Source organism: Mixophyes fleayi, chromosome 1 (genome assembly GCF_038048845.1).
Source record: "Mixophyes fleayi isolate aMixFle1 chromosome 1, aMixFle1.hap1, whole genome shotgun sequence".
Classification (NCBI taxonomy): Eukaryota; Metazoa; Chordata; class Amphibia; order Anura; family Limnodynastidae; genus Mixophyes; species Mixophyes fleayi.
The window spans coordinates 343,621,968-343,647,373 of record NC_134402.1 but is presented as its reverse complement, the minus strand read 5'-3'; the positions used below and the strand labels follow the sequence as shown (position 1 = coordinate 343,647,373).

The following is a 25,406-nucleotide window of genomic DNA, read 5'->3' as shown; positions in this document are numbered from 1 at the left end:
TTCCTCGTGTGGGACAGGAACCATTTTTAAGAGCATGCAAAACAGATTTTTGTTTTCAGTGCAGATATCCTCAAATAATTTGCACAAAATATATTGTGTTAATTAGCGAACCTAGATTAATATATTCATGTGTTAAATTGAGAGCAAGCTTACCAGGAGGTACCCCAAAGCCTCCAAAAAGCAGACCCCATAAGGACCAGCAGTCTGCGGTAGTCACACAGCACATAAAGGCCTCCCAAACAATTATTACACAAAATGGAATTTTCTATAGTCATTTTATAGGTAACATTTATAATCTGTAAAAAAAAAACAAAAAACATAGATTGTTTATTGTGTTATAGTAGAAACTGGGGGTTTGAACGTCCATGCAAAAGTTGCAGGTTGTTAAACTATAATCATCATACAACCAAAACCAGAATAATCAAGGACACAGCATTTATCACGTCAATTCCAAAATAAATTGAAAACGGGCAAAGAAAGCCAGATGCAACAACAAGAAGCTTGTGACAGGGAGGCCCTGGCTCTGGCCATGGACGGTCATGGGAATGGAAAGCCACAGGATACAGAGGCAGGATTCCAGTCGTAGTCAAGTTATGGGGACTAAATAGAAGAGAATTTGAGCGGTATTTTAGAGAGACCCTCTGCAATTGAAGTTAGGGTGGAGGGATCTATTTTTTCCAGTATGAGATGATTTCTCACCTGACTGAGTTTAGAATACGTCCTGAGTCCTAATACGTCCGATTGGTGTATCAGGGAGGGTGCATGGGAGGAGGGAGCATGAGAGCGATTGTGGCATCTGACCCTTAATAATATTGCAAATTTGGTGTTATACCTCCTTACAAAGCGGACATATTCTCAAACCCATCCAAAATGTATTGGGCAGAGTGCATTTTTGTTCACAGTCCTACCAACACAGTGATAATGATTCTGGGACAAAAGTTTGTATCCGCAGTGGGATTAAATAGCATTGGAGAAAAAGTGTACTGGTGTATCCCCTGATGTGCACGCATGCTGGAGGAAGATGTGGCGTCATTGGTTCTGATGCGTTACTAAGCCTCATGATGGAGGGTCTCCCCATATCCTGTCAAAAGCAGTTTTTTTGAGTCCTTTGACAGCGAGGGTTCGTTGTTATACTGTAGCGCAGGCCACTGGCGGGGAATCAAAGCCAACAGAGATTCAAAAGTGGATTGTTTAGGGTAAATGCCACTGTTACCAGGTTTGCTAAAGAAATGCTGCAGTTGGAGCTAATGAAAAAGACCTGTGTTTGAAAAAATCAAAGATAAATATCATATTCCAAAGGAAGAGAAACCCAGAGATATGTAATTTCAGTAAGGAAAATCAAACTGTGTTTAATCAAAAGGGAAAAATAGGTGTGGTTGAAACCTGGTGGAAATACCGATTTGTCCCAGATTGGTATGAGGATGGGGGTTTTTGAGATGAGGGCAAACTTATGTGTATTTTAGTCACAAATTTTGAAAGTGAAAGCTTTGGTAGAGATTTTTTGGAGTTAGGCTTCACTGCTCTGAAGGGAACCCAGAGTGTGGAGTAGATGGAAACCCAGATTCTAGAGCCATGAATGGAGTGCCATAGAAAGCAATGCTAGTTGTGTGGCTATAAAGTAGAACTCAGAATTGGGCACTCTGGGGTGCCCTCCCCATTTCATATTTATGAAGTATTCTCATTTTCACTCACTGACGTCTGCCCATCCATACAAATTGCGAAAGTCCTCTTGCTGCAGGGGCTGATGGATTTTTTTTGGAACCTCAATGTCAACCATCTGGAAATCGTATAGCAACCCCTTTAGAACATTGACTTTCACTGCATTTGTGGTGACAGGCAAATGTAGTATATAGTATATAGATCAGCTGTAATGGTTCTGAAAGCGGGCGGGTGGTTTGCAGCATACAGATGCTCATATTTCCTTGTGAGGAAAATCCCCAGATAATTAAGACTGTGCTTTTGCCAATGAAAAATAAAGCTTGCTGATAGTTGAGATGTAAATTCATGTGATAGAGTAAGATCCAACACATCCAATCTTTTTAATAAGTTTTATGTACTTTTAAGTTGCATGTTTGAAACGTGACTATGTAGAAGCGTCTTTGTCTCACAGCCCTGATCTATGTTGTAACAAGGTGTCACACCTGACTTATTCTGTGTTCATATAGGGAGTGGACCCAGTAAATTAGCAATGTGTAAAGACTTGCAAAACATTAATCTGTTTTACTGCTGTAGGTGACAACTCTATTTTTAATAGCAATGTTATTACCTCATAATCTTTTACAAGAGTTCAATGTAATGACACCATTTTTAAAGCCCTTTGTCCAATTGATGATCTGAAAATGCCAGGAAAATATATTTAGCTGAGCATAGCTACTCTTGTAACATGGCGGATGTCAGGCTTGTGTTTATAGAAAGTAATATATGCTGGCTAATTGCTAAGGTTTATTGCATAACTTGCAACTTTATTACTCTGACAATGTTTAAGAGGTAACCTGCAATGTTTATTGTTTTCTATGCTTCTACACCTGTTGAAACAAAGTGTAAATAAAGGTAGTGAAAGTTCTCGTCCAGTAACAAGACAGGCAGAGTTTCTAGAGTTCAAAAATGATGCTGGCATTTATAAAAGGCAGAGGAACTGAGCATGTACATGCCCCGAACTAGTTTAATTTGATTAAATTGACCTTTTTTTTTTTTTTTTTAAAGATATGAGAAGAACCCTTTAGAGCTTGTCCAGACTATGCACTGCCTGCATATTACACTCGTTATCTATAAATACAGTTTGCCATGCCGTCATCATCATCAGCTATTTATATAGCGCCACTAATACTGCAGCACTGTACAGAGAACTCACTCACATCAGTCCCTGCCCCTTTGGAGCTTACAGTCTGAATTCCCTAGACACACAGACAGAGACTAGGGTCAATTTGATAGCAGCCAATTAACCTACTAGAATGTTTTTGGTGTGTGGGAGGAAGCAGGAGCATCTGGAGAAACCCACGCAAACACAACTCTTCACATATAAGGTCATGGTCAGGAATCAAACTCATGACCCCAGTGCTGTGAGGCAGAAGTGCTAACCACTTAGCCACCGTGCTGCCCCTGTCTCCTTTCATATGGATATTTGTAAGCTGGAAAATAAAAACAATGCACCCTACTAGTCTATACAATGGCTACATGAGTGACTTGCATAGTTGCAACATTCAAACCAAGCTGCTTTACCACCTGCATAAAGGATTTTACTAAGGTGCCCCTCGTCTTCGCATGACCCTTGGGGACTACTGCATGCATTCCTTTTGCCCAGTGCTCTGATGGTTCTGTAATACGGAATCAACAAATTTGTTTTGTTAACCAAGATGGTGATAGAGAAGGGCGTGTATGAGCGGAAGGACCAAATACAAGTGGTCTGCGATTGGTTGTTCTGCTTACACATGAACCGTACCCATTGGTTTTCAGCAGGGTTTTATAAGAGGAACATAGCAATCCTGGGAAAAGCCATTACTTTGGCTAGTAAAATCTTTTACTAGGTGATGGTGCAGCTTTAAAGAACATTGTCATCTTGATAAATTATTGTCATTCTATATCCTTAACTTCCTTGTTATGTTGACAAAAAATCAGCACCAACTTGAAGGGAATTGGTAGGTTAAAGGGAAGGGCCATTAAACAGTTCTCATGAGTTTTGATGTGGTGTTCAGCTTTAATTGCCGAAACTGCCCTGTAAGTCTTATCTGCTGCTGTTTCAGTGATTGTTTGTTTTAGATAAGCACTGGAGAGTGATAAAAATGTGATAACATTCTGCAGATAACCACTCTTTTGAAACTGCCAGCAGCAGATAGGTAAAGTGTTCCCTATGGAGTTACTCAAGTGGTCTTTAATACCTATGTTGGCTTTCTTTTTTCATATAAAAACATGCAAGACATCAGTGTTTTTAGACTGTGGGCTTACTGCGCACAAAATGGCTGAGACTGCACAAAATCCTCTTTGGTGACATCATGTGCCTTGGTTTGTGCTATTGTAGCAAGATCTCTGTCTAAGTGCATTGATTTGTGGAACAAGATGGCATTAACGGAGAAGCTGGCATTGGCAAATGGGATGAGTTGTGCGGAGCCAGGGCTGTTCCTAGCTATGTATGGAGTAGGCACACCCAGTGCGCCTTGTTTTGCAGAGCAATGCAACAATACTTTATTGGTGAGATTTTGGTAATTTTTGAGTTGAACTGGCTGAGCGGATGGTGGAGTACACCGCCATTTTCACAGCTGGCAGAGATTGGGTTTCTTCCTGTAATGTAGGACTCATTTTGCACTTCAACAGGTAAGAATTTGTATATATGTGTATTTTTTGCCCAATGTAAGGACAAAAAGCTTCAGACGCGCACACAATCCACATGTAATGTCCTGATGTTCCCTCACTCTCATGATTAATGTTATTCATAAATGAGGGTAAGTAGAGCAGTATTTTAGAAGAAAGATGTAAAACTTGAATCCATTGAAAGGAGTGGTTATATACTGGTAGGAGGTTGGATTATGATGTGACCTCCCTTCATATCTAGGGACACCTCTTGCTTGCGCAGGTGTCTCCAAAGATCACCTTGATGTGATGTAGGTGCACCCTCTAGTGCACTGTTGAGGCAAAACTAACTATTTGTGTTGGGTGTTCCATGTGCTCTATAAACTTGGTCCAGTGTGTTGTAAATCTCTGGCCCCATAATAAAATAGAGATCGTTTCTGTAGTACAACAGTAAAAGATAATTATATTGTATGTATATTGGCATATTTCTACTTGAGTTAACAGTCTGATTTCTGCTTTGTAATCCTTTTCAATCCTTCAGATCAGTGTCCATTGGGGAAAAATACAGCAAATGCAAAAGTCAAAAGCTAGTTTGACATTCATACTTAGGGCGCTGGTGTGTTCCTTTCAGCAGTAGTGGCAATACAAGGGTTACTGTGAAACAGAGCCCATGACAGGACACCCAGCTGGTGAATTCTAATCAGTGGCAGATGTGCAACAGAATCCATCCCATCGCTGGCAACATTTACACAGAGATAAATAGGTTTTAATCATCTATAAATAACAGCGTGTCATGTCTAAGGATCACTAACCTTCTGTGCATCTCCCCCGGGACCAAGGGCAAGGCTTAATTACTGTAGCCTAATGCAAAGGAACAAGTAATCAGAGGTTGGATATTAGAAGCAGGGAAGATAAAAAAAAAAAAGAGGGAGTCTCACGGCCAATCCTGAAAATGATACACTTGGTGAGATTTTTATCTGATTATCCACAGTCCCAGTATCTGCTAGCAGCCCCAGGTCTGTGTGTCTCTGAGGATACATGTGTATTTATAGTGCATATAAGCATGGGTCCAAGAGGAATCAAGAACCAATTAAGATGTCTTAGCACCTCTGTACATATCTCGTCTGGCTCCTGTTTCCTGCATGCAGATGGCGGGCACAATCAGAATGTAGGTAGAATATTTATGAGCTGTGTTTGCACTTCATGGTGGTGCATTGGTGCCACACTGTGGGGAAAGTGTATAACAATTCATTAAGTAGTGACTCTATTGCATTTCTACGCAATTTGCATGCATTGGAAAGTGATTAAAATGCTTGCAAAACATATCATGGTTTTAAAAAATAGATTTATATTCTAGCTTACATGGGTATTTTTTTTAATAAAATAAGACTATTAATGCTTGTCTGTGATTTTCACATCCACTTGCAACATTTCAACATATGCCTGGAGCTTTTGGAGTCTTGGTTTACTCCTGTTTTTGTTCTGTACTGTTTTACTCTGTATGGTATTGTGTGGGTCGCTGCAGAAATCTTGTGGCGTCTTATTAATTGATAATAACAACAGCATTGAGGACTCTAATGACCATAACGTGCAGAATTGATACTTGCACATCGTAGGTTTTTCTTTTAAAAAGCTTCCAAATGGTAGGCTATGGGGAATCATTTTAGATGCTTGACCAATGCTAGTCTTCCAGTGCGTCATTGAGAAAACAATCATATGTCTCTTACAAATTCAAATTGTAGATTCCAAAATGTGAAAACTGGTAATTTCTTCCTATATAACATGAGTAACTGGAGACATTTCTTGGAATAACAGTATAATCAGATGCCTCCTGTGTCTTGCATGAGAATTTGTGTACCTCCCTCTTTTTCCAGCTGCCAGCGTTGTCTTCTTCTTTGGTACTAAATCAACATTTCACACAAAGTTACAACTATGGTCATATGGCAGCAGCCCAACAGCAATATGTGAGCTGTGTCTGGATATTACAGTCAGGAATAAGACAGAAGAGTTTCCCTTGAGGGTGGTCAGGAATGTAACTGGTGTCTGGGGTGACATCAGAGTTCCAATCCCTCTGTCTGTGTCTAAAGCCGGGCTCAGTATCAAGGAGAAATGATGTCCGCAGCTTTTTATAAAGAGGAAGAGCCTGCAGACATCAGAGAAATATTTAATTCACATATGTGTACCATTAAGTTTTAAATCCATGTCTTGTGACATGGATATGCCTAGTTTACCTTGGAGTGGAAGCTTCCTACAGAAGAATTTGAGGCGCTGTGAGACTTCTGTCCTCTTTTGTGTGCATTGTGAGAGGGTTTTTTTTTTATGCTTGAGCAGCTTCCATTCACTCACCAGGCTCAGTTAATTGTACACTTCATTCTGTCAGAGCTTTCATATACTCCACACAGCACCATCTCCTGACCAGTATAATCCCTCAGGTCATTATCAGGGCTAACTTTTCTGTGTCATGGGTGTTTGGTCTTCCAGCAGTGATCAGGTAAACACTGATGTGTGACGTGCTCTGAACTATAAATGCTTCCATATGCGTTACAATGGCTGCACACTACTCTCAGACAAATGTTTGTGTATGGCTTGTAAATGCATTTGTCTTTCCATTCACTCTCTGATGTTCCAAGCACCTGGGACAACATACACTTAATTGAATAAAGATGCCAGGACAAATGGCTGCAGGCAGATCCAGACTGTTACTGTAACTAATGGCCATTATGAACTTTGTTTCATTGAATTGGGTTGTATTTGGTGGGACAAAGTAACTTATGTTGTTACTAATAAGTAAGCTAGCCATTTACATCAGCATGCTATTGATTAGCCAGAGGCTGGCAAGGCAGGAGAGATTATATGGAGAGACGCTGGTACATTGCTAGGAGGATGACAACATGAGAACTGTACAACATGCTTTACTTTTAGCTGTCCCTTCTGTCATAAGCCCACGATTTCAATCTCCATATGACCTTTCCTCCATTCTCCTGCCAGAAAGATAGACATCCTCATGTGCACAAGCCTTTTTTTTTTTACTTATGGTTTTCGGTACACAGTTAAGTTTGCTGATTTTATCATTGTATATAAAGAGATACCTAGGACCTTTCTGTTAGCTACGGTTTGGAATCTGTTCTTTCCTTCAGCACTCTCTCTATATAGCGAATAGCAAAGGCTAGATTATTATAAAAAAAAAATGTCATATTGGAAAAATGTGTGAAATGTCACACGCATTCCCCAACACATTTATCATTGAAATGGTGACATTTTCATTAACATTGTGACTTTCCTAAAAGGAAAAAAAAGTGCACAGATACAACTGTAAAACTTTTGTATGACAGCCATGACGTTGTTCAGGCGCAAGCAGGGTTTTATTACAGTGCGTGCAGCTCATTTATATGCTGAGCAACCTGCTTTTTCCTTTCATTTATTCAAATACCCTCTTCTACAGCCATATTGTCAGAGCTGAAGAATGATGTGACCCAGGGATATTGCAGTTCACATGTACAGGATCTCCATGAATGTAGCCAGTGACAGACCCGAGTGCTGCCCCAATATTACAAAAGTGCACCTCACATTGTACAAGTTTATTTAAGTGTAACGCATGAGAAAGCAGTTGTGCCACTTTCTAAAAATGTTAAACACTCTGGTAAAATGTTAGAATGCAATTGTGAAAATGAGCCTGTTTCCCCCCCCCCCCCCCTTCTTTGTGTGCGAGTTTGTAATGTTTTAGTGGCTGACAAACATATTAACCGCATCATAGATGTAAGGGAGCTAGTAAATAGGTTCACCATCACCATTTATTTATATAGTGCCACTAATTCCGCAGCGCTGTCCAGAGAACTCGCTCTCATCAGTCCCTGCCCCATTGGAGCTTACAGTCTAAATTCCCTAACACACACACTCGCACACATAGACAGACACACAGACTAGGGTCAATTTGTTAGCAGCCAATTGACCTACTAGTATGTTTTTGAAGTGTGGGAGGAAACCGGAGCACCCGGAGGAAACCCACGCAAACACGGTGAGAACATTCAAACAATTGAACTCATGGCCCCAGTACTGTAAGGCAGAAGTGCTAACCACTAAGCCACCGTGCTAAGAATAAACGCCATCCAGTGATATTTGCTTTCATCAGTTGATTGGTGAGGTGGCTTACCATTGCCACGCATTTGTAAGAAATTTTCTGCCTTGGAATTAGCAGTGTAAAAGATATATTAATGTAAAGTTATTAACTAATGGGCACAGGTTTCAGCCTGCGCTGAATATACCACTTGCACTCCAATAGCTGTGCTGAGTTGTAGTGTTATTTGTTTACTGCTTTGTACTGTTATACCATGTACTGTCTTGTTGTTTGTCCTCTGTATAGTGCTGGGGACCTCATGTGGAGCCCTATATATAAAGGTTAATAAGAATTAGCCTGCCTTAAGAACAACTCATTCACATTTTCCTGACACATTCAATTTAAATAAATAAAATAAAAAGACAAATGTTTAAAGAACAGCCTGTTTTTTACCCTACCTTGCTCTATCCCAGTTATACCCCGTAGGATCAAGGTTACTTATTGGTCTTGTCATTTGTCATAAACCTGTTTTTTGGTTTCTTCGATCAAAACCTCTGTTTATATACTAGTAACAGAGGATCGACAAGTCTTTATTTGCATGGATTATGATTGGAGGATAATGGTGACATGAAGGGGGGTACTCCTATGTCTCATTTTCTGAGGGCCTATTATCTGCCCCCATTTTGTCTAAATAGGGCTGGTGATATTTGTGATATAATTGTGTTTGTGGGCCAAATACTGTTCAAAAATGACCTCTATTAGAGTCTATGGAGTATTCAGGATATGTTCCCAGAAGTATGTTACAATAAATCCTGAAAAATACAGATCACTAATATTCTGTGCACTTCTCACCTTTAATCTGCTAAACATCTGCTTGTTGAGGAGCATCTTTTCCTACTGAAAAATCCTGTGGAGCATAGAAAGCGAAGCAACATATTTCTGATGCTGCAGGCCCGTCTGCTGCCTTTCTTTTAATCTGCTACAACACATTCCCCAACTACAATTAAAATGTTGACACCTGGCTCGTCTGGGCCGATTAGGCTTTGATTCTCTGTAATTATACATTATCGCTCACATCCAGTGGCAATATTACCTTCTGTACTGTACGATAACACTTATTAATTCAATAAAAGAAATCAATTCACAGGCAATTTTAGATGTAACACCTTGGAAACAGTGCATTAACCAATATCCGTATGCATCAGAAGGCCTTTCTTGTCGTTTAATCAGGATGGGCTGATTACAAAGCTGAGCCGTGTCAGAAGCTAATTAAGAATAGCAGATTCCAAGCCTTGCTGCTGTTATTGTGCTAGTTTTCAGAGGACCATGAGGTCAATGTATGTGCTGTGCAGCTGGATTTAAACCTGATTTTTAGACCATTACTGCTACTCCCCAGTTGGCATCTTTCTTCTCTATCCTCTTGGTGAAGAGATGACAACCTGGAAGAGGAACTGAGATGACCTTATAGGTTATTGATTAATTTAGCACATACACATCAAACTTGTGGTTAGATTACATGTTTCCACGTTGGCTTCCATCACATACTGGAACTGTAATTTCTGTGGCCATCACTGCTTCCCCTCTTTTATTAATATTCATGTGTTCACTGCAGTAAGAATTTATTAAGACTTGTTTTTGTGTGCGTATTGATGCTTACACTGCAATATTTGGTTTTATAATCATGGGGAGAGATTCTGTTTTCAGCAGTGTACCTCCAGAGCGCGGCAGTGTGTAACTGCTTAGTTTTCCTTCTTTCAATATAATGATTTGCAAACCTTGTATACTATTGAATGGCGCTTATATCCAGAAATTATTGGATTTAGCGGATGATCTTTTCCTCAGTTGTCACATCTGGGAAGTTGTATAGTAGTAGTAGTAGGGGGGGGGGTACTGGGACAACAGCACACATTAAACTGTTAAGCAACTTTGGTGTCCCCTATCTTTTCTTCTGACGTGGAGGCATGAAACACGGATTGGCAGCAGACATGGTCATAGAGACAGACAATGGTGTCGTCCTGTCACACACACAAGTCTGCATTCAGACTGAATATGTATCAGAATATAGTATACAGCATTTCCCATGTATAGCTGTATAAATAAAGATTAATATCAATCCAAGTGCATGCAGACCATGTGTGAACTGCATATGCTTTTGGCTACAGCAATCCCTGTAGGCTTTCTTCTCTGTGTTTCATTTTTTAACACATTGGAAACCCGATCCCCCACATCATTTAGTCATACTTACCTACTTTCTTCAGCTCCCTTCCGGGAGCCAGCCAGTGGAGGGGGGCGTGAAGGGGCGGGGTGGCCGAAATCGCGTCATTTCGGCCCCGCCCCTGTGACGTCATGACGCAAATTGCGTCATTTGACAGCGGGGGCGGGGCCAAACGCCGCGATTCACCGGGAATCGCGGCGTTTGGGATCTAATTCTGCCCACTTCACTAGGAAGTGGGGCACTTCCTAGTGAAGTGGGCAGAATTCGGGAGATTGCCACACTCGCCCGGGAGTCCGGGAGACTCTCACAAAATGCGGGAGTCTCCCGGACATTCCGGGAGAGTTGGCAAGTATGCATTTAGTCCCACACCAAAGTGCTAATCTTTGTACTTAAAACATAAATAGATGTTGACACCATTGTTCATTGTTTATATCCAGTAATGCTTTTGTTTGGAGAACACGTTTCCTTGTTCTTGTGGAAACTACAGTCTCTTGTAGTATACAGTAATTTGTAAATGAGGCAAGTAAAATATTCTTCTAAACATCAAGGTAAAATGTCTTTTTGAAATAGCAATTTCTGGAAGCTACAAACCACTTTTCCAATATGTTTTAATGCTTTACACTTTCTTTTATTGTCGGCTGCAGCAGAGAGTACATAAAGTACCAGTGAAGCTTTTAAAATACAGATGGTGTCCCATAATCCCAAGTGTAAGAACAGACTTCACATTTCCAACTTGGATCGTGTTATTTTTTTCCCTTTTCTGGTTCATGGCAGCCTTTGACAGATCAGAAGAAATTTACACAGCTTGATGCTGCTGGATTCCTCTCTTGCATGAAAGAGAAACATCTGGATTAAAAACAGTGAATTCTACCAAGGGCTCCAGTAAAAGTGCTCTTGCATCTGTCATTTTGTCCCACTGCACACTCAGCTGGTAAATACTTTGATTCCAGGTATTGCTGCTGGATCTTTAAATTTGAATTTTTAAACAATTGCTTCACACAATATAACCTCATTAGATCTTTGTCGCAAGATTATAGTACATGCAGTTAGAATCTATATCTAAATATTGTAAAGTCCATGCATGTATTGTACACTAAAGGTGTGCACCAGTCCAGGTTTTCCTTTTGTTATGTACCCATCTAACATTGTGGACTTTGTTTTCTGTGCCTTTTCCGAATATATCATGTAACAATAACATGGTTGCTTTTGTTTCACATTGGAGAAGCTGATTGTAAATGTCTGTTAAATCATCTGGATTTAACGACAGGCACACGGTTTCTCCTGTGAGAAGAACAGCACAGCAGCCCTTGTGAAGTTGCTCGCAGGATAGAGTGACACTCAAGGAAAAACATAACCCTGAAATTCTATGAGCAATATCAAGAGGAACAATTGCATGAAAGAACAAAGGAAAACGCTTGTCTTGTACCAATCCCAGAGGTGTCTGCTGATATATAGTGAGGCAGGGTTTTCCCAGCAAGACTTCATATAATTCAAGAATTGTCTTCTAAAGTTCTTGAAGGGCAAAATTAGATTTGATACCAATTTACAGCTGCAATCAGTTTGTACAAACATTTTCAGGTAATGCGGCAATTTCACATGTCCTGGAAATCCTACTTATAAACAAGGTCTATTTATATTTATTTATTTTCCATAAAAAAAACATATCAAACCAAGCCAGACATTTTTAATAGGGTTCTTTATTTTGATAGGAAGTGGTTAACAAGCAGTGCTTATTGCTCTTACACTCTTTACCCGACCACTTCTTACACTACTTTCACCCATAGCTCCCCCTTTATTTAGCCAATTTCTTTACTTTTCCTAGTCACTGGGTCAGGACCCATCACTAGGTGAACTGCGTGAACACTCATCTGCTCACTCCTCACCCATACCTAGTAGCACTGCTTGCATCCGTCTCCCATCCACTCCTCACCCATAACTGGCTGAACTGCTTGCATCCTTCTCCCATCCACTCCTCACCCATAACTGGCTGCACTGCTTGCATCCTTCTCCCTTCCACTCCTCACCCATAACTGGCTGAAATGCTTGCATCCTTCTCCCATCCACTCCTCACCCATAACTGGCTGCACTACTTGCATCCTTCTCCCATCCACTCCTCACCCATACCTAGTAGAACTGCTTGCATCCTTCTCCCATCTACTCCTCACCCATAACTGGCTGAACTGCTTGCATCCATCTCCCATCCACTCCTCACCCATAACTGGCTGAACTGCTTGCATCTGTCCCCCATCCACTGCTTACCCATAACTGGCTGAACTGCTTGCATCCTTCTCCCATCCACTCCTTACCCATAACTGGCTGATTTGCTTGCATCCATCTCCCATCCACTCCTCACCCATAACTGGCTGAACTGCTTGCATCTGTCTCCCATCCACTGCTTACCCATAACTGGCTGAACTGCTTGCATCTGTCTCCCATTCACTCCTCACCCATAACTGGCTGAACTGCTTGCATCTGTCTCCCATCCACTCCTCACCCATAACTGGCTTAACTGCTTGCATCTGTCTCCCATTCACTCCTCACCCATAACTGGCTTAACTGCTTGCATCTGTCTCCCATTCACTCCTCACCCATAACTGGCTGAACTGCTTGCATCTGTCTCCCATTCACTCCTCACCCATAACTGGCTGAACTGCTTGCATCTGTCTCCCATCCACTCCTCACCCATAACTGGCTGAACTGCTTGCATCTGTCTCCCATCCACTCCTCACCCATAACTGGCTGAACTGCTTGCATCTGTCTCCCATCCACTCCTCACCCATAACTGGCTGAACTGCTTGCATCTGTCTCCCATCCACTCCTCACCCATAACTGGCTGAACTGCTTGCATCTGTCTCCCATCCACTCCTCACCCATAACTGGCTGAACTGCTTGCATCTGTCTCCCATCCACTCCTCACCCATAACTGGCTGAACTGCTTGCATCTGTCTCCCATCCACTCCTCACCCATAACTGGCTGAACTGCTCGCATCTGTCTCCCATCCACTCCTCACCCATAACTGGCTGAACTGCTTGGATCTGTCTCCCATTCACTCCTCACCCATAACTGGCTGAACTGCTTGCATCCTTCTCCCATCCACTCCTTACCCATAACTGGCTGATTTGCTTGCATCCATCTCCCATCCACTCCTCACCCATAACTGGCTGAACTGCTTGCATCTGTCTCCCATCCACTGCTTACCCATAACTGGCTGAACTGCTTGCATCTGTCTCCCATCCACTCCTCACCCATAACTGGCTGAACTGCTTGCATCTGTCTCCCATCCACTGCTTACCCATAACTGGCTGAACTGCTTGCATCTGTCTCCCATCCACTCCTCACCCATAACTGGCTGAACTGCTTGCATCTGTCTCCCATCCACTCCTCACCCATAACTGACTGAACTGCTTGCATCCTTCTCCCATCCACTCCTTACCCATAACTGGCTGATTTGCTTGCATCCATCTCCCATCCACTCCTCACCCATAACTGGCTGAACTGCTTGCATCTGTCTCCCATCCACTCCTCACCCATAACTGGCTTAACTGCTTGCATCTGTCTCCCATTCACTCCTCACCCATAACTGGCTGAACTGCTTGCATCTGTCTCCCATCCACTCCTCACCCATAACTGGCTGAACTGCTTGCATCTGTCTCCCATTCACTCCTCACCTATAACTGGCTGAACTGCTTGCATCTGTCTCCCATTCACTCCTCACCCATAACTGGCTGAACTGCTTGCATCTGTCTCCCATCCACTCCTCACCCATAACTGGCTGAACTGCTTGCATCCGTCTTCCATCCACTCCTCAGCCATACCTAGCAGAACTGCTTGCATCCTTCTCCCATCCACTCCTCACCCATAACTGGCTGAACTGCTTGCATCTGTCTCCCATCCACTCCTCAGCCATACCTAGCAGAACTGCTTGCATCCTTCTCCCATCCACTCCTCAGCCATACCTAGCAGAACTGCTTGCATCCTTCTCCCATCCACTCCTCAGCCATACCTAGTAGAACTGCTTGCATCCTTCTCCCATCCACTCCTCACCCATAACTGGCTGAACTGCTTGCATCCTTCTCCCATCCACTCCTCAGCCATACCTAGTAGAACTGCTTGCATCCTTCTCCCATCCACTCCTCACTCATAACGGCTGAACTGTGTGAAACACTAATCTGCCCTGTCCTCAGCCATCATTGGCGGAACTGCCTGCTTGTCCTTTCCATACCATTCCTCTGAACCACTCCATAAACCCCAGTCTCTTGCACTCCTCATCACACCAGTTGTGTTATAGGTTTATGGGCGAGTTTTTACAGAACATCCACAAAATACTAAAATGAAAAAAAGCCTTACTTGTAACTGACACTATATGAAAAAATGGAGAGCAGAATTTTGTTGTAAAATGATAGCCTTTAAAGAGAAACTTCCTGATGGTATTAGATTTAATTTAGGTCTGAATCAAATTATTGGTATAAGTGGTTATGAACACATGAAATTGCTTGAAAGGTATTTGGTTTTGTGGAGTTGGCCCCATAACGAGTTAGGAGAAGGACCAGGAAATAATCCCAAAGTATCACAGCTCTGCAGCTTTTCCAGCGAGTGTAAGACTACTAAGGTGCTTCACAGCCTGGTGTGGTCAAAGCTTTTTTCAAAAAGATATTCTGCAAATTGTCAGTTGTGCATTCCCACAAGATAAGTGTTGAAACATATGATTCACTAATACACTCAGTGTCAGGGATGTAAACAAATGTTTAGATGGTTCTTTAACTTGCCTGTCCCATCAAGCCGTTTATTGTGTTTGTGCTGATAGTGTAACAAAATTTGGGCATTATACACAATCCAGAACAGTAGAGTAGGCTACCTGTATGAGTGTCTTTGTGTGCTGGTACTGGCACATGTCCTCTTTAGCAGTCCTAGTAGCAATGGCTTTTTTTTTTTTTTTCTTGCTATCCATCCGTTCGCTGCTTGTTAGTGATTAAAACCGACAGATTAAAACAAAACTTCTTCCAAAAAAGTCAGTGTTTTCTCAACTCTTTTATTCTTGGGTCAGTGCTTGCTACTAAATGTTTGATACTTAAGCAGCTCTCAAAACTGACCTCTAAGCCAATCTGTACAGTTCAATTATATCTGAAAACAGATTTAATTCCATAAACACAGGATTTTTTTGTGTGCGGTCTATCAACGTGTTGAGTTTGTGCTTGTTTAGTTAGCAATTACTTTGTAAGGGGCATTAACAAATTCATTAAGGCTTATTTGTTTTTTTTAATGTATTAGGGCACTAATATATAGTATATATATTATATACTAATGCCCTCTATATAGAGAGGTTTGCTTTCACACACACACACACACACACACACACACACGCTTTTTTTGCTCCAGCATTATAGGCTGCAGACTTTAGAAGATGCATTCTGCACTGTGTTCTTGAATGGGAGAGCATGGGTACCATGAAAGATTGATGATGCCATTGTCCGGTGCTTAATGAGTATTCATGCACCTGGAGGTTGCATTATCAAATTGGTTCCAGTTGGTGCTAGCAATAAAGAAAATAGGGGCCCAGTAGTCCCTTACATTATAATTTTGGGTTATTGTGTAATGTATGGAGTGGTGTGTTAAGTCTGCTGGTTCAACACATCTTCCTGCATATGTGGGCTAGCATTCATTTGTACTTTTGCACAATAAGCCGTTGTGCTGTGTGTGGGCATTTTGCAGCTTCTGTACTTTAGATGAAAATGGTAAATTGAGAGAGACATATGTAGATCTTCTTGACCGTTGTGTATCTTTCCTTCAGAACCAAAATTATATAAATATAGTCCTTCTCTATATCATTAATTTAAATCCCTCTGCCATTGAATTTTTTTGTGTAATCTACAATGGTCAAAATAGGCTGGTATACGGTGGTATGCCATACCGCCACTTCTCCTACTGTCTTCATTATAAAACTATCAAATTCCATTCACTTACATTGTCCATACGGCCTCTTCTAAGTTTCCATTACACCAGTTATTTTACACTTCAACCACTGGTAATATATTTATTCATACTTCTGTGAAATGATTGTTGGACACTGTGTACTTGTTGTGTAAATTATCTTATATAAAATCTGTTCAATTGTGTAAGAGCAGCTTCCAGTGAGCTGGGTGTCAATACGTTGCAGATGAAGTAATGACATCTCAAACTGTCCAGCATACCAAATCAGAGTAGAGCATACTACATGATTACAGAGGATCTAGGGGAATAGGTAATCTCTAAAGTGCCAAGCTACGGTCAGTCTGAGAAACACAAACAAGCTGGATATTTCTCCCAGTTGATCTAATTAGAAGCTGTGTCTGGGACAGAGCGATGCTGCTGGAATGCATTAGAGCTCCCACAAGAAATACATGTTTTGTTTTTTTGTGACCCCCAGAAATACTATTCATCCATTAGCAGCACTTAACAGTATCTTTCATTCTATGGTGACAGCAACACCAAGTGGCCATAAACTGGTTGTGTATGAATCCTGCCTTCATGGAGCTAGTATTTGCAGGAAATATGGCGCAAAATGTAATTTAAAGTTGTAAAGGGGAACCAGACAGTCCTAAGGCTGCATAACTGTCTATAACCCAGAACAACCCAATGAAACAACATTACTTCACAGGGGGACAGATATTGTGGTACCTTCTAAACTAGCACTCACATGTATTATGTTGTATTGGCAAATATGTATGTTTGTGCCTAAGAGAGTCGATGCAAATAGCTTGTTTGAAAATATAAATGTCCTTTAACCAAAATAATACTGGAAAAAATGAAATTGAGAAAATAAACTATAGGTAAAAAATAAATCTATTTACATTCATGTACCATAATAGTAACACATTATTATATGGTACAGAGTATGAATATGGCTAACTTTTGAAAGCTAATCCAGCAGAATTTGGACACACTTCTATGTGCACGATCGCCTTCTGGATAATCATCCAATATAATTCCAGCACACTGTAATTCTGATGGGCTGGTGAACTGTCATCCAACAGTCACATATGCTGGTCTACAAGGCTTTTCCTTGTGACATGTTGACATGTACTCCACTTTGGAGGGTGTGATACATATGTTCGACATTTATATGGTCAACACCATAATAAAGACAGGCAGTGTTCTCCCCCAGAAAATGTTGCCAACCAGGTGGCATTAGGAAGCAGCCGGCTGACATTAAGTAGCTGCCGGTTGGGAGCAGTTGTAATGTTTTGCAATAAAATGAAAAATGTCAATATATAAATTAGAAGATGACGGCCATTGTCTTCACTACATATATGATTTGTATGACTGATATAAATAATCGGATATCAGAGATTATAGATGTGACTAGCCCAATCTATTTATAACTACCCATCCTGCACGCTAAATGCTGACATCTGCCCGTGTTTGTGCTTGGATGACTTTGAAAGCGGGTAGGACTGTGTCTCCAGACTGAGCTGTTGTTGTGGCTATCTTTTCTGGAAATTATGACAATTTAGAGTGTGGAGTGGTCTGTGTATTGCTAACTGCATGGGTCCATCCTACTTCTGTTGATTCCCTACAAGTAACTGCCCACCCACATCATGCATGATCCATGCCCTTGTTCTACGTACTATCCTGTTTCCCAAATGGTAGTTGTGTATCTTAGACATGGAATCTACATGCTGAAGGCAGGGAACATTTTAAAACCTTCTTTTTAATTTTGGTGTAAATTTGAGTAACGACATTAACCTCTCTAATTTTTCATTTGACCGCCACATAGTTGAAATAAGACAGCATTACATATAGTAAAATTGTTCCTATAGTTCTTTATTCCTTAATACTTAAATAGTACTAAAATAATTTTATAGAAACATAGTTTTGGTATTTCTTTATTTTTTATAATTATATTTCATTTAACTTGTAGCTTTGTCTTCTAATGACCTGGAAATATCTAATATCTGGAGTTTTATCTGTATGTAACTACTTCCTTTCTTCTTTTTTTTATCCTCCTGTCCAATATATTTGTAATTAAAATGTCCATTTGTATTAATTAGGCGGTAAATTGCCTCATAACGGAGCCAGCGGTCATTAAAGGTGTAATTTAGTGAGGAAATAATGGAAAGAAAGTATTCGCTATGTTGCTTCCAATCATTCTAATAGAGAGGTTGTGTCCTTGGCCTGCAGTTCATGTAGAGGTGGATTGTTTCAGTGAAGGAAATTTTAGCCACTTGCTCATCACAAGTCAGACAGCAGCTATTAATAGTGCTAGGTCTAGCCTATATCAGGCCCCATCTGCTTTTTTCCACAAACACTTACAAGTGTCATGAAAGGAGGACTGACTGTGAAAAATGCCTATATGTAAGCAGTAAATTAATGCAGATACATGAAAACCGTGGGCCGTGGCCCTTTTGCCAATTTTTTTCATGCAAAACAATCTAATTCATACATGTCCACTCTAAGAGTAGTCATGGGGCAGGAGGAGGGCGTGTTGACATTTTGCGTCACCATAGCCCTGCTCTCACTATAAAAAGCCAAAATTCATGGCATTGAATGGAGGGGGCGGAGTATAATGACGCGATTAAGCGCCCCCCCTCCATTCACTGCCGTTAATTTCGCCAAATTTCGGGAGTTTTGCCTACTCTTCCGGGAGTCCGGGAGGACTCCCCGAAATTCGGGAGCCTCCCGGGAGAGTAGGCAGGTATGATTTAATTTAAATCACATTTATACACCAATAATATGCCTTGCATCAGGGGCATGCAATAGGGGGTATGGTGGCTATGAAGCCCAGAGGTCAGTGGTGCTGCGTCCTCCCTCCAAGGCCCACTCCCCTCTATTGAGAGTAGAATGGTGGGCCTATGAGGCGAGCATGGCACCCTTATCCAAATTTTGCAATGTAACTTGGCAATGTAATGTTCCACCCCTGGTAGATTATAGACTATAACTATATATTGGGCATGGTCACTATTTTATGTCCTCATGTATAGATATATGAGGACATCTAGTTCTAGTGGCTTACAGCATGTTTGATGCAAAAGCCATAGAAACCACAGTACCTCAAATGGCACTGCAAAAAAACAAGGTTAAAACTAAAAATACCAACAGGGCCTCTTGCACCTTTAGCAGAGAGCAAAACCAGCCGGCTAGATAAATAAATAAACGATCTGCCTGTTTGCAGCAGCTGTAGCTGTGGTTCGTGCGGAAAATGAAGGCAGATGATTCAATTTGGCCTGTGCCCCGAGTACATTTCCAAATGCTTCTGTGTGTGCGCAAGATAATGAACAAATATATTGAGATGGCACAAGATCAATGTGAGTTTATCGCTGCAAAAGCATCTCCCTCTCCCCCCAGTGGGGGCCAGCGAACTCTGCTGGGTTAATGGGGGTGAGGGTCCCTCCGCTTGCCACCTTTCAGTACGACTTAAGAAAAGAATTTGTCTCCTTTTGCCCCAGGCTCCCCGTCGTGCTCAAAGGGAGCTTTTGATAAATGGAAGTGTATTTATTAATAATGAGCTGGGGCCTGCTGTCTGTGATCTGAAAAGTGATGCTTATCAGACACTGTTTTCCTGTGGCATTTGAAGGCCCCAAGCACTATGAGGTATTGTAGATGTGCAGTGAGGCAAAAGCTCTCACCCAATTAACACCCTTTCTTTGATTTTTTTTTTTTTCTTTCCATTTACAATTATAATGTATTTAGTAGAAATAATTAACACTTTCACCTGCAACCATTTTTCACAGATCCCCACAATGTCTCACTTATTTGATATATTTAGACATGAATAATGCTTTTGTGCCAGTCTATACTGTTGGTTGGTCAGATATTTTGGTATTCTCAAGGCCAACATTGAAATGCTAGGTTGCTTGCATTAACACAACTGATAGATGTTGTACTGATGTGAGGGTGTCTAAGAGACTATATAGATTTGACAAGTGTGGTACATTTTAGCACGTGTGACATGATCTTGTGCTGTAAATAGACCTTCCTTGAACATCAGCCATTCAGCGTTTTGCAGTGTAAAATGTCAGACATATAAACAATGGTGACTTATCATACAGCGGATAGGCATACTAACACATACAGTAATATATAAAGGTATTTTCTGTGTTACTTTCACACCAGGATTCCTGTTATTAAAGTGTGTTATTGTCAGATTAACAGAACACAAATATTGGATTGTCCATGCTTAGACTGACGAATGGGGTATAACTGACTGAGTATAAGGTGTTATATTATTTTTCTCTATCAAGCACGTGCATAGATTTTTTTTCATGTTTAAGTCACTACATAGATGACAGACACAGACTGGGTCGTCTATGTTTATGTCCAGCATTACTGTGGGCTCCCTCCCATTTGTAACACATGAGGGGTTATTTGGAAATGTGTCCCCAACCTAAAATGTGGTAAAAAAAAAATCTCTCACAATTAGTCACTTCGATTGTGTCCCTTTCCTCCACTATATAATCTATTATTTCAGTTGCTAATAATTGATACACGGGTCTGCTCCTGTTGCCTTGTGGTAATTAATACTTGTGTAGGCTGCAACAAGACTTGTGTTATTAGGGTAATTGCTGATGAAGTGAGGCAGGCGTCTCCCCCAGCCACAGTCAGCAGGTGGAAATGAACATGATCTGTCACAGCCATTGGCAGCAGTTCTTAATTCCCAGCAACAAATAAGGGCCTAACAACCATGGTACGTCTAAAAATTGATATTCACTCAGGCAGGTTAATAGCGTCAGCCAGGCCTCTAATTTGATTTCCTGTGCGCAGCCTCGTTAAGTGCGACAGCTCCAATATGAAACATCTCCACCATGGTGCTGTTACTGGCAATTTCTTGCTAACACATTGAAAAAACCCAAGCAGTGAAGGCATGAATAACATTATGTGGATGCTTAAGCGTTCTGTTTTATGTGCATTCTCTGTTTTCAACTGTTTACATCAAAAGAGAATATTGGAGAGTTTTACAAATGTAAAATGAATGAGATATCATAGTTGCCATCATTTTAAATAATTTCCAGGGACAATCTGCTGCTGAGCAGGTGCATCAAATATCTCCAGTGTATTGACCTGGTGGATCATAACATGTTTCTAAAGCTTAGGGAATAAGGACAGACAATGATCATTGAATTAAGTGCACTGTACATAGAGTTGTCACAATTGAAAAATATGGACAAATCTTTAAAATGGGGACTGGCCATGGAAATTAGGGACAGTTGGCAATTATGGGAACTTATTATTGAACTTGAGGAGACACATTTAAAAAAATAAAAAAAGCTAGCTCTAGAAGCTTAAAGCTTGTCATGTGTTCTTGTTTTGAAAAATACATTACTTTAAGCTGACAGCCACACGTGCATGTATTGTGATTTGTTGTTTTTTTGTTTTTTTGTTTTAGCTTACTTTAAGTACTTTTACACTTCAGCTATGCTCCTAATACGCTTATAAAATACATTTGTCTTCATTTCAATGGAATCCTAAGAAAAAAGAACCTCAAACAATTGAGCATTTTTGTTTAGAAAACGCTAGATACAGGTGTGGAAAATGAGGACTGTCATGAGGAAATACTGCCTAGGTCTGTAATGTTTTTAAAAATATAAAGAAAATCTTCCTGGCATAGTCTAAAAAGTGCTGTAGATTCTGTACATTTCATCATTTGGAAGTAGAATTACTTTCCCCTGTTTTTGCTTCGCTGAAAGGTGGTTCGGACATCGTTTATTTTAAATATGGTTGTATGTATATGTCTATATTGGTCTATATTGGTGTGCCAGGAATCCCAGAAAGCAGAGATGAGTGATATTTCATAACTGTTCTTCAAAATGTTAACCCCAATTCTCATGTTTCCAAGACATTTTGCATGTTTTGTTCACATAATTTTGCCTTAAATGTTTCCAGTCCTGTCCCAACCACAGTGCAGAATAAATTGTTGTTCCAGCTTATATAAATTCAATGAAATGTGAATTTCCAAATAGAGTTTGCAATAGCGTTCCACATACTGCTGAGCCTAAAAAGGAATTCAAATATTGTATCTCTGGAACTTTACACCTCTGCTGAACGAACGGACCAATACACCACAGAACTTGATTCAGGCAAAATTTCACTCTACCAGATGCTTGGGTGTGAGGACATCTCTCTGGAATCTTATGAATGTGAATGTATTTTTACATATTTTATCATGTGGACTGCTTTCCAATGGCATTTTTCTTCATTTTCCAGGTCAAAGTTTCCAGGAACAGAAATGGCAGAAATGATGAAGACAGCAGCATCAAGGAAGCCATGAGTTCTCAGCGCAGCAGCTCCCATGATCGCCTCAGTGATGTAAGTATTTCTTGTGCCGGCTAGTTGTGTGCAGCTTCACCGCCACCTCCAGCATGTTTACATGAACACTATCCTCTCACCAGGGTTGGGGCACTTTTGGAAAATTAAGGCAAAAAAATAAAACCATTTCCCTCTGTTCCTCAAGGGCAGGGTGCCAACATGCTGATTATTAAGCTAGCCAGTCCTTTCACAGCCAACCCATTGCTGCTGGTGCTCTCATTGCTTCTTTATTGCTTATTTTTTAACTCCTTTTGAAAAATACAGTGGGACATTCTTTTTTTTTTTGTTAGTCATTAACAGGAATAGAATTGATGTGTTTAGCAGAACTTAACAATGTTGAAACAAGTATTGCTTACTAGTTGTCTGGCATCTAAGTGATGCCTATGTGCTCTGAAATATTGTGATTGCTCTGTAAACTGTGTGTATGTATATGTGTGTGTGTGTGTGTATGTATATGTGTGTGTATGTATATATATATATATATATATGTATATGTGTGTGTATGTATACTACATACATAGTTATGGACAAAAGTTTTGAGAATGACACAAGTATTGGTTTCACAAAGTTTTATGCTTCAGTGTTTTTAGACCTTTTTTGTCAGATGTTGCTATGGTATACTGAAGTAAAATTACTAGCATTTCATAAGTGCCAATTGGCAATTACATTAACTTTATGCAAAGAGTCAATATTTGCAGTGTTGACCCTTCTTTTTGAGGACCTCTGCAATTCGCCCTGGCATGCTGTCAATCAACTTTTGGGCCACATATTGACTGATGGCCACTCACTCACAATTTTGCCTAAGAACACAGCCATGAATTATTATTATTATTATCATTTATTTGTTAGGCGCCACAAGATTTCCGCAGCGCCGTACACAAAGCAAACAGTAGACTATACAGGGTATAACAATACAGAACAATAAACAAAAATACCAATGCTTCAGAAACTCCAGTTAGGTCAATGCAGTAGAGGCGGAGTAGAAGAACAGGTGTGGAGACAAGAGGGAAGAAGGCCCTGCTCATTCGAGCTTACATCCTAAGGGTGGGTGAACGAACAGACACAATTGGAGGAATTTGAAGTGTGGGGAGAGGGACCGGGAGGAGAGAGGGTAGAACGTTTGGAGGAGATGCGGGTTAGGTAGAAGGTTGGTAGGCTTTAAGGAACAGGTGAGTTTTGAGTGCGCGTTTGAAGGAGCACAGATTAGGAGAGAGACGGATGGAGCGAGGGAGGTCGTTCCAGTGGAGGGGGGCGGCACGGGAGAAGTCTTGGATTCTGGAGTGGGAAGTGGTGATAAGAGTGGAGGAGAGGCGGCGGTCATTAGCTGAGCGTAGGGAGCGGGCAGGAGTGTGAATGAATAAAGAATGGTACCAAAATATCCTCCAAGAGCAGCTTCTTCCAACCATCCAAGACAGTTTGGTGATAAACAATGCCTTTTTGAGCATGATGGAGCACCTTACCATAAGGCAAAAGTGATAACTAAGTGGCTCTCGGATCAAAACTCCCGAGACCTTCATCCCATTGAGAACTTGTGGTCAATCCTCAAGAGCTGGGTGAACAAACAAAAACCCACAAATTCTGACAAACTCCAAGCATTGATTAGACAAGAATGGGCGACCATCAGTCAGTATGTGGCCTAGAAGTTGATTGACAGCATGCCAGGGCGAATTGCAGAGGTCTTCAAAAAGAAGGGTCAACACTGCAAATATTGACTCTTTGCATAAAGTTAAGGTAATTGTCAATAAAAGCCTTATGAAATGATTGTAATTTTACTACAGTATACCATGGCAACATCTGACAAAAAGGTCTAAAAACAAGGAAAGCAGCAAACTTTGTGAAAGCCAATACCTGTGTCACTCTCAAAACTTTTGTGTGTGTGTGTGTGTATGTGTATATATATATATATATATATATATATATATATATATATATATATATATATATATATATATATATATATAAATATATGTGTGTGTGTGTGTGTATATAATATACATTCATTCAAAGTCAAGCAAAGTCTGAGGTGTCTTACCCAAAACCAATATACAGCTCACCCAGACGACCCCATGTGTCACATGGATGTACAGCAGTGGTTACATGATGGTCTTCTACTACCACGCGATGTATTTATGGAGTAATATACCTCCTGGTGCAAGCTGTATGAATATAAAAGTCACCCAGGATTTATGTGACCATAGGAATATGTGGATCACATTAATACAAAGGCGCTCCTTATATAGGTAGGCTATAGCATAGGGAATGCTTTATACCTTGACCCCTGTGAACACTGCAGTGATGACAACATCAGTGCTGTATAAACAGTGAATTCTAATGCCACTTCTTACAATGGGTGAGTTCAGATGTCATAATCTCAGTGTTCATTAGGAGTAATGTACCTTCCGCTTTAAATTACTACAGACATCAGAAGTCAGTTTTCAGTGACCTGTAGAGAAGCAGCCGGCCATGTGCTCTTATATGTTCACAGAACTTCAATGTCTTCTAATTTCTATATAATTGGCAGCTGGGCTTACATTACCCTATATATTAATGTCCCATATGCATTATGTATGAAG

The 25,406-nt window shown here is 40.7% G+C and overlaps 1 protein-coding gene across 15 annotated transcripts in view; it reads left to right on the top strand.

The window, feature by feature from the left end:
• Positions 1-25,406, top strand: part of FBRSL1 (fibrosin like 1) — a 382,122-nt gene that overhangs the window by 161,845 nt on the left and 194,871 nt on the right. For all 15 annotated transcript variants that reach the window (XM_075217007.1, XM_075217057.1, XM_075217042.1 and 12 more), the window contains one exon: positions 22,732-22,833. In XM_075217007.1, coding sequence (XP_075073108.1) covers positions 22,732-22,833 — 102 coding nt within the window. The remainder of the gene's footprint in view (positions 1-22,731; positions 22,834-25,406) is intronic.